This window comes from Leptinotarsa decemlineata, unplaced genomic scaffold, assembly GCF_025532065.1.
Source record: "Leptinotarsa decemlineata unplaced genomic scaffold, Ldec_3_MD MMD2_tig00000251_RagTag_RagTag, whole genome shotgun sequence".
In the NCBI taxonomy this organism is placed as follows: domain Eukaryota; kingdom Metazoa; phylum Arthropoda; class Insecta; order Coleoptera; family Chrysomelidae; genus Leptinotarsa; species Leptinotarsa decemlineata.
In genome coordinates this window covers 5,414,780-5,425,077 of record NW_027412547.1, presented here as the reverse complement: position 1 = coordinate 5,425,077, position 10,298 = coordinate 5,414,780, and the positions used below count along the sequence as shown (strand labels likewise).

Sequence of the window (10,298 nt, the reverse complement as noted above, 5' to 3'; positions counted from 1 at the left end):
TATCTCTGTCCTGGGTCTGCTACTGAAAACACATGCACCAGAACCGAAAGGTGTTTATGATCCATCTGTGAACCAAGCACTATATGCTCTTAACATTTCCTTCTCCCGGAGGATCCAGTCCTCTCTACTCGGGAACAGTACTTTTTAATGCAGTTCGTAGTTGACACTTGGAGGCATAAAGTCAGAGGTTATTTCCTGAATGACTGAATCTGCATGGCCGATGACGGTGTGGTACTTATGGCACCACTGATGGCCAGACAAGCCTGTCTCTGTAAGCCAGAGAGCTTCGCCTGGGCCGTTTTCTGTAAAGCCACCAGGCAATTGCACCATGAGTGATTATTGGTCTGACAATCATCACATAAATCCTATGGATTTGTTTGGGACCTAAGCTACAAGTTTTACCACAAATCCCTCGACATGCCATTAGGGACAGTCTGGCTTTGTGGAAAAATGTTTCCAAGTGAGCGTTCTAGGTGAGGTTCTAGGTGAGTATTTTATTAAGAACAATGCCAAGATATTTGACCTCCGTTTCTTGTTATGAAGTTTGGAATTTATGAAGTTCGTTTTGGATTTGGTTAAACGAAATGGCGGCAACGCTATTTGATCAATAGATCTAGTAGCATAATGGTGAATATCGGAGTTAGTTCATTTATTTTACAGACACTTTGGAAAATGTGAATACATGGAAGCATCATTATTCCCAGTTTAATAAATGAGTCACGGCAGTATTTTCTTGTTCTAGTACTTACTCCGGTTATAAAGGCGTATGGTCTTTTTTGAGACCTGAAAATTTTTGCGGTATGGCAGGAATTACCACACAAGATTGTGCTATAACTGATTGGGCCGTGGAATAAACCAAAATATGTACGAGTATTTCTCAGTATTTCTGTATTGACAATACATCGTAGCCCTCTCATTAGAAACAATATACTAGATAATCGTTTATTGAAAAATATTTATGAATCACTATTTACTGAATTCAATAAATATATTCAAAAACAAAAAGTAATACAAATTATGAAACAACAAAAATCAACTGGCGCTCCGGGACAACTTCATTGATTCCAGTGGCGAATTTGCTTTCTCAACTGCAGGAAAACCCGTATGCGTATAACAATTAAGAAAGTCATCGATTGTAATATCGAGAAGTTTGCAACGTTCACCTGTTGTATAGTTGTTGTTACTGAAATGATTCATTTTTGAGTATTTTGACAATTAAATTGCATGGCGTAAGCGGTATTGTGATTGGAATAATCGGCTATTTTTAAAAGATTAGGTAAATTTTTAGTGTTGGTAAAAGAAGTATCGCCAGTAGGGAGAATAGTGAAAATATTAATAGTAGTATGCTGGCAGATATCATTTATATATATGATAAACAATAACGGTCCAAGTACCGATCCTTAGGGTACCCATATTTGGTGGTTCGAAAATCAGAGATATTCCTACCAATTTCCACTAGTTGTTGTCTATTAGTTAGATAGAATCATAACAGTTTGTGAGGAACACCTCTAATGCCGTAACACTCTTACTTAAGCAACAGTAGGTCATGTGAGACACAGTCGAACGCCTTGGACAAATTACACAGTGATAATTGCATGTTTCTTGATCTCAAGCTACGGAATATAATATATAAAAGAGTTGTAACATTCAATTGAATGATGTTCGATTCTCAATTTCGTGTGATTGTCGTGTCTTTCTACATTTATGTGAAAAAAGTTGTTTCGCGAAGTAACTTCTATGTATCTCAACGTACATATCTTTGTTAATAGTTTATTATGGACTAAATTGCTTTCTTACTCCGTTTAAAAGTTTCTCACATGGAGATGGAGAAGTAGAAAGTCGATTGAACCTTTCTCTTCCAAGAACTAATCTGTCCTGAAAATATGTCTTTTTTCAATTTAATCAGACTCAATCTGTTATTGTTATTGATATTTTTGAGGTTTCACCTACTACAAATAAAAAGTATTTTGGAATGAGTCCAATATAAATTGAAAGGAGCATATTTTTAAAATAATTTTTTGGAAAAATATTATGTTTAGAGTACAAACTGAATGGAAAAAGTGTTTCTGTATAATTCAGTGTTCATATAGATGTAGTTTTCCTTTTGTATAATTCAATGTTTGAAATGAAAGCAGTTGTATCGAGAGGGATTTTTCTTTCATTTTGTGTCTAAAAGTTACTTCTTTGCATGATCTACAGTTGCCGGCCGCTAAGAAGCCTCTCCCTCTAGATGTGCAGTAAATGTGTAGAAATCTGTTATCAGTCTGTTAGATTATTCGAGCCGTAAACATTCAAATTCAGGACCGTATTCAATTAGTGATGGATTTCAAAAGTAAATTGCATAAACATATTCTAAATACCGACCCAAACTTCACGCAGATGCGATTTCTTCCACCGTCCATGACATATTTGTGAAGGGACGAAATCAATTGCCTTCTTCTTTTCTTCGAGAGATTCCCACATTTTTTTGTATAGAGATAGACAAAAAGAAAGCCAAAACATTCCTTTTCCATAAAGTCAAACATATCTTTCAGCTTTTATTTTCATCAGATTCTGTTATCAGAATTTCAGTTTTGTACCAGTTCCTCTTATGTGCACCATTTCTTGTTGAAATATGCAAATATCGATGTTTCAACGTCTATAGGTATTAATGTTACTTTTGGCTTCAGATTTCATGATTCCAAAAGGTTTTGAAGTGAACACAGATAGGTACCTATTCGTTGTTTACACACATTCAGAATATTGTGTACACAATTTCTTCTTTTTTTTCTGTACTGATCTTGTTCGAATAGGAAGTTTCTAGTTCATTCAGTCATGGATTTTTCAACTGATTGAATTGAATATTTGAATTGATTTCAGTCAATAAAGGATAAAGAAAATAACTTCTGTGTAATTTCTACTTCGATTGTTATTTGTTATGACCGGTTTTGGTTCATTAAACCATCCTCCAAGAAACTCTTGAATGGTTTAAACTTTTAATAAACCAAAACCGACCGTAACAAATGAAAATCGTAGTAGAAATTCGACAAAAGTTATTTTCTTTATCTTATATTCAATATGTCATGAATCGAATTTTAGTCAACTTCAACTAAGAGTACTTAGAGGAAAAGAATCACGAACAAGTGAATGTGAACTACAAGGATAACCTCCGAAAAAAAATGACATATTAGAAATATGAAATGAAAATTATCGTGAAGGGATTGGCTTTCATTCAATCAGAAATCTATATTTTTCATTAAAAGTTTAAAATAACCCAAAAAAGGTCTCGCAGATTCAAGTAAAATCTCTGATAGTTGATCACAAAGTCCAGGAGTTATCAGTTGAATTTCCTTGTTGTAAGTTCTTTAAAAGTCTCCATTGAAATCTACGAATGAAATTCATTGACGTCACGTGTAATTTCTGTTTGCCACTGAAAACAGTACAATTGATTTGTCGAAATTGATTAACAATTTTGAGTTTTTGCAGCGTTTCCAAAAAAAATTCAGATGATTTTCAGCTCTAATTGCAGCTGAATATAGGTACTAAGTGACAAAGCAGGTAAACACCCATTTATATTGAAAATATTTCGATAAATTGATGGATGTAGCCGTTACTTCGTGGTAGGAGATCATAATGAAAAGAGAAATGAAACTTTCTACGTTTTTTACCACTTTCATTTGTAACTTACGTTACTGCAGTTTCGTCCTATACGGACGTGTATTTATGTTGAGGCCAGTAAAATTTCAGCCGTATCGGAAGCTATTCTGTCCAGATTTTTAAGATTTTTTTGTGTGAGCATTTACCATATCCGAAATTTTCATTCTTATTCGTGCTTTAACTGTTGAAGAGTTTGTTGTGAAGTGTTTCGTATTGTTAACACGATGCCTAGAGTGCGAAGACTTTGTCTTATTCCTCAACCTAGTGATTTTGGTAGAGGTCGAATTGTTGACTTACGTGAGGTAGATTTTCCAGTTAGAGAAATTTCAAGAAGAACCACTCGATCTTTGCGAACTATTCTAAGATGTTATTACATAGGCATGGACTCAAGAAGGTAAAGAACATGGAGTTAGGGGCACTGGTCGTCGCAGGGGACTTTTGGCTCTTAGGGATTGGTTCCTTCCTACCAGGGAAATTGCGAATCAGTGGTTTGAACAACACGGAAGGGTTGTTGGAATGCGTGAATTCGGAATTGGTGAATAATAAATTCTGGACATTTTTCTTATCATCCTCATTGGGTGCTGCCACTGACTCTCGAGTATCAACGCAACCGATTGCACTGGTTTAGAGACAGAATAAATTGGGATCAACAGTGGAACCGCGTAGTCTTCAGCGATGAATCTCGCTTTTGTTTAGGTATAGGTACATGATGGATGACCAAGAGTAGAAAAGCGTCATGGAGAAAGACGAGAACCTCAATTTTATGTGGAGAGGCATGTTCACCATACTGTTAGTTTGATGGTATAGGGTGCCATTGCATATGGTAGCAGGACACCTTTGGTATTTATTAGAGGAACATGACAGCTCTTCGTTACATTTACGAAGTAGTGGAGTCATGTCTTTCGATATCTTGAGACCATTGAGAACCCCATTTTTCAACAAGACAACGCTGAACCGCATGTGGCTAGAGTAAGTCTAGACTTCATGAATCAGCATGACATCAATCGCTCACAATGGCCAACCAGATCTCCCGATCTTTTACCGATATTCTTGGTCGCAGACTGCTGAATTTATAACAGCCCCCACAGTCGTTGGCAGTACTTACACATAAGTTAGAAGTGGGGTGAAATGAGATACCCCAACAGAATATAGGCCCCCTTATCAGGACAATGCCTAGACGTATCCACGAGTGTACAAGACATCGAGGACCTGCAACACACTACTGAACTTCACTGGTTTCACGATCATCCAATTTCCCTGAAAACTTACTTGTTTGTTTGCTATTATCTGTCGAGTATGTAAGTGAAATATTATTGTAATATTTTCAATATAAATGGGTGTTTACTATTGTGTTATTCTATTACTGTATTTCAATTCATGATTTATGTGTTAATAACTACCTCATATAATATCCGACATTTCCTTAGTTTCTGCATATATTCATCATGTAAAATAGTAAACAAAGGGATGTTCTGAATAGGACTTTTGGGGCTGTTCTTAGGTCATATTTCAGATTTTGTAATTTCCGGGCTTTCAAAGGTTCATATGTCATGTTTTAACCATTTAAAGCATTCCTCAGGCATGCTGCAGTCTTTCTCTGAAATATGTAGTCTTTTCTGTTCTATGGAACCTAATATTCTTTGGGTGAGTATAATCCGTTGAGTTTTATCAACAAACATTTCATCACTGTTCTTTGTATTGTTATCGTAGATCGCTCAGTTTGACTAACATACGTTTTGCCGAAATCAACACATCAAGATTGTGCTGAAAAATTTATCAGTCAAACTTAACGAATTATAATATGGAGGAATATGTTTTCACACTCGGTTTCAGAGACCAAAGAAGTTTAGTATCGCCAAACATGTCTTTGTGAGCGATCACAGAAAAACTGAGAAAAACTTGAAACTGTTGAAAACGATATAGGGCATTTTTTGTAGGCACCTTTGAAGGTTTTTGAATCGAAAAATATGGAATGGGATCTTTTCCATTCCATTCCAAACAGCCTGTTGTTCACTCTCCTACGTAAAAAGCCGGGAAATATTGAATAATCAGCATATTAATTTGAATATAGAATACAGTAACAAAATAGAATAATATCTGAAATTAAGACTCATTCGATGTACCTTTCTACCTTTCTGTCATCTCCTGATAGTAGTAACAGGTTAGCGAAACTAGCACTTTTGTTCTGATGTGAAAAATAAGAAAAATATTCACTGTATGAATTTATTAGTTTATATCACCTTCGATTGAGAGATATTGATTCAGATCGTTCGAAATTACCGTTATTTTGATATTTTAAAAGCTGTCCCAGATTATTTTCTAATTCAATTTTGGATTTCGAAAAGTTAAATCATAGTATCACCAAATCATACTTCATATTAACGAGTCTGAATATCTAGTCTTCCTCTTCAAAATATATTGAGATTGCGATATCAAATCTCATGAACTCCGTTCAATAACCATGTTCTTGTTTAGATGAAGATAAGGATAGAAAATTACTGCAATTATAATGATTTATTGCACCCAATTTCAAGTCATTTCATAGTCAAGCAAAAACATTTGCAGCTTTCTTCACGAACTGAGCACCAAAACTAGGTATAGCTTCAACATATTCTGCGATGTTTCCTAGAAAACCTGGATTATGATGTGATGCCTGAACTGCGCTGGCAACTAATTCCGGAGGACAAGTGCAGTACTCAGTATTCAAAATTGGGTACACTCCATTGATGAAGAAGGGCGAGTTTGGAGAATAGTTAGGAAAACCTGGTGGAACAACTCCGCGTATTGGGCAGCTACAACAGCCATAGTTCGGGAAAAAGTGCACACCTAAATTGTTGTAGATCCGGAATACACTGGAGTATTCAACTTTTTCGCGATTGTGTGATCCAAAAATAACATTGGTAGCTTCACCAAAAGCGTGTGAAGCTCCGCTCGCTATTTCTGCAGCTCCGTTCGCTACTTCTGATACTCCTTTTGCATATCCTTGAATTCCTCCTGCAGCAACGCTTGTTGCTGCTTTCGCTATTCCTGAAGCTCCATTAACTACTGTTTTCGTAACTCCTCCGAAAGCTTCATCTACGAATGATGGAGAAGAGAAGGTAACTTCAAAAACAGCCAAAACGACAATCTGGAAAACAATTGTGTCATGTTTAAATTGAAAGGGTTATATTTTTAAGAGTGACTGACTTTTTGGGAAAGAAAGGTTTTCGATTTCTACTACTCCATCTTGATACAAAGAAATAAAGGGAGCAATCAATTTCAAAAGAAGTTACTCTATACATAGATGTTTAGATCATGTAAAGAAGTAACTTTCAGATACGAACTGTAAGAAAAAGCCCTCTTGAAACAGCTACTTTCATATAAACATTAAATTAAACAAAAAAAAAAAACTTTCGAAACAAATACTGGTAGATATCGATGTTTTGCCGTGAGACACTTACCTTAGGGCTCTTCGGTACCATATTTTGTACTATTTTGGGCTCTGAAGAGCCCTAAGGAAAGTGTCTTACGGCGAAACATCGATGTCTACCAGTGAGGATGACAGTATTCCATTTGAGTGAAATTTTTAACTTTCATTTAGTACACTATGTAGAAATTCTGTGATTGATATCTGATTATTCCCCTAACGAATGTTTGGAATACAAACTAATTAAAGAATAGTGGTTTTTGTATCATTCAGGGTTCATATAGAAGTATTTGTTTATATGAAAGTAGCTTTTTCAGGAGGGCTTTTTCTTACAATTTATGTCTGAAAGTTACTTCTTTGCATGATCTACACATCCATCTATAGAGTTATTTATTTTAAAATTGATAGCTTCCTTCCTTTTCTTGGAAGATTCCCACATTTTTTTTTTGTATCAAGATGGAGTAGTAAAAAGCTATAAACTTTCTTTTCTGAAAAATTGTATAATGTTTCAGAAACAACATCTCTCAATGTTGCATAGCCTCGTAGGTACATCACGCTACTTCACTTGGTGAATCTGTCATTCAGTAAAGGAACATTCCCTAAGCAAATGAAAATAGGTAAAATTATACCAGTGTATAAAAAAATAGTCGTAAATTACTGGAAAACTACAGGCCTATAACAATTCCTTGACAGCACAAAAAAAACTTATACGTATCATTAATGGCATCAGTAACCGTGATTCATGCCGAAATGCTTTTGAGAATTTTAGAATGCTAACTGTTCCCAGTCTTTTGATTTTTGACTAATGCTTGTCTGTTTTTGAGAATAAAAACAAGTTGTTTGTACCAAATAAATGTGAGCATAATATTGACACAAGACAAAAAAACTATATTTATGTACCATTTGCAAAAACCAAATTAGCTTTTGTACCACCCGATCAGATGGCTCCACGTACCTATAATTTGCTTCCAGATATTATAAACAGATCCAAAACCATGTATATCTTCAAAAGAAAACTCAAGGATTTTCTTGTTGATAACTGTTATTATTCATGTGTATAAGTAGGTAGTTGTCATTATCTTTTTTTCAGGAACTTCTAGTCTCCGATCTCTTAGGTTTTTTTTATTTGACGATTCCTACACAATTTTTTTTGACCGTAGTGTGCGCTAGTCAGGCCCTATCCCCCGAAGCCCCGATACATTCGGGAGGGCGCGCCAGCATTATCAACCAATGATCACTCCCCACACCGTGGGGTAAGTGCTCATTGAGTTCAAGACTCATGTGCTATGAGCAAGCGCAATGAGACAAGAATGACAGTCTTCTGCATCTGTGCTGCTAAGATTTCTGCCTTAGTGCGGCAAGATTCGAGAGTAGACAAGACATTATTCCACCAAGGACTCCAATAATCAGAACAACCATCTTGACAGAGTGATCTGGATAGAGTCTGCGGAGTTCGAAGAGAAAATCTCGATCTGTTTTTCCTCCTCTTTTCTGACGATATTTGTCTCGCCAGGAGCTGAAAACTCCACTACAAATATTGTTTTGCTCTGGTGATCGAGAAGGACTACATCAGTCTTATTAGATTGTATGAGCCTGAGGGTGGGGAACGAATAGTTCCAATAAATTCGGCACTTCTTGTTCCCCACAACGGATTCAATATCCCCTGGAGCGTAGGGCAACACCGGTGTCTCGTCAATACCGTAAGAGTGCCGTAGATGGTAATATAGCACTCTTAGGGCCACGTTATATGGATTTAGGCCGAAACCGCATATGCTGGACATGCTGATAGCAAGTGCTATTATATTCAATGCACTTGCTATATATTATAATTATATTATTATGATATAACCACTTGGTGAAAATGACTGTTATATTCCTATTGAATTCCAAAATTCATTAAGGTTGATCGTTTTCAGATAATTTCATTAAATACCAATAGAAAATTAGAAGCTATTGAAATTCCCTTCAGATTGCTTTTCTGTATTTTATGGCTTCGACATGGAAGATCTTTTAGATCTAACGAAAATTTAAAAATTGACAATATTTTTGAAAAACATGTGACAAAAGTGAACGTACGTATTCGAAACCATAACGAAGAAAGTATCGTGATTTTGATTGTTTTCTAATTTTTTTTTGAAAATTCACGAGTAAAATTGCCACTTATTTTCAGCTGTATGAACATTTTTGATGAAGTTTCACTAAATAAGCAAAAAGTTACAGATGAAATATGAAAACTTCAAATATTTTTAAAACTGATTCTAAACAGAAAACCTCTTGGCCTTTTGAATAGTGTAAATTCACTTCTGTATAATACGCAAGCTATCGAAATTCAGTAATTTCAAAAAAAAATTCTTGGGGGTGAATAATTCAGACATTTCGTATTGAGGTTCATTCTTGATTTATAGAAACTCTTTACATTTATCCGATCTGAGGAAAAATGATAAACAATAATAATGGAAGTTCACGATGAAAAATAATTGACTGAAACTTACCAAAATCTTCATTGTTGTTCACTTGATACTTTTTGGTTGCAATATACTGACTGCAACAATTTCTTATTCATTTATAGTAGTTCTCCAATAATAGCCCATCAAATTCTACTTAACCAAATTCCAAATATTTTCACGATACTTATGATATAAAGACTGGAACTTTTCGTAGCACAAATTTTCAGCTAATGAACATTCAATTATCTGAAACCACTGGAAATTTACAAAGTTCTCGAAATTAAAAATTGGGTAACATACGTGAACTGTTGAAAAAATTAGTTGAATGTTCAAAATTCGCTGGGTCCGTACATTCAATCAGCGATTTTTCTTTTTTTATGTAGACTCATTCATCTCGAATATATGTTTACAGTTTTAGCTGTTCAGCATATTTAGTTTGTTGATGGGAGACATAGAAGTCAAAGGTGTTTCGAATGTAAGGCGATTTTTGCTATCTAAATATTACATCAAATAATTTGCAACGAATTTTGTGTGAAATAAATATAGTTTAAAAAAACTAAAAAACACGCTTTTAAAGAACATCCAACTGAAAAGTTAAAAAAAATTTTTAAATAAGCATAAAACAATGAAATCGAAAAATACTAGTATTATTGTGAAGAAAGCGTGGGCGCTTTTATGCCATATTTTGTGTACATCCAGCGCCCACGCTTTTTTCACAATAATACTCGTATCTTTTAATCTTTATTGTTTCATGCTTATTTAAAAAAAAATTTAACATTTCAGTTCGATGTTCTTCAAAAGCGTGTTTT

At 34.9% G+C, this 10,298-nt stretch overlaps 1 protein-coding gene across 1 annotated transcript; it reads right to left on the bottom strand.

Annotated features, from left to right (window-relative positions):
• Window positions 1-6,135: 6,135 nt before the first annotated feature.
• Window positions 6,136-9,659, bottom strand: LOC141481693 (uncharacterized). The gene is made up of 2 exons (XM_074173705.1): window positions 9,535-9,659; window positions 6,136-6,763 (listed from the first exon to the last, which is right to left on the bottom strand). Exons 1-2 carry the CDS (start codon window positions 9,544-9,546, stop codon window positions 6,182-6,184), a joined length of 594 nt encoding a protein of 197 aa, XP_074029806.1. The 5' UTR covers window positions 9,547-9,659; the 3' UTR covers window positions 6,136-6,181.
• Between the last annotated feature and the right edge of the window lie 639 nt (window positions 9,660-10,298).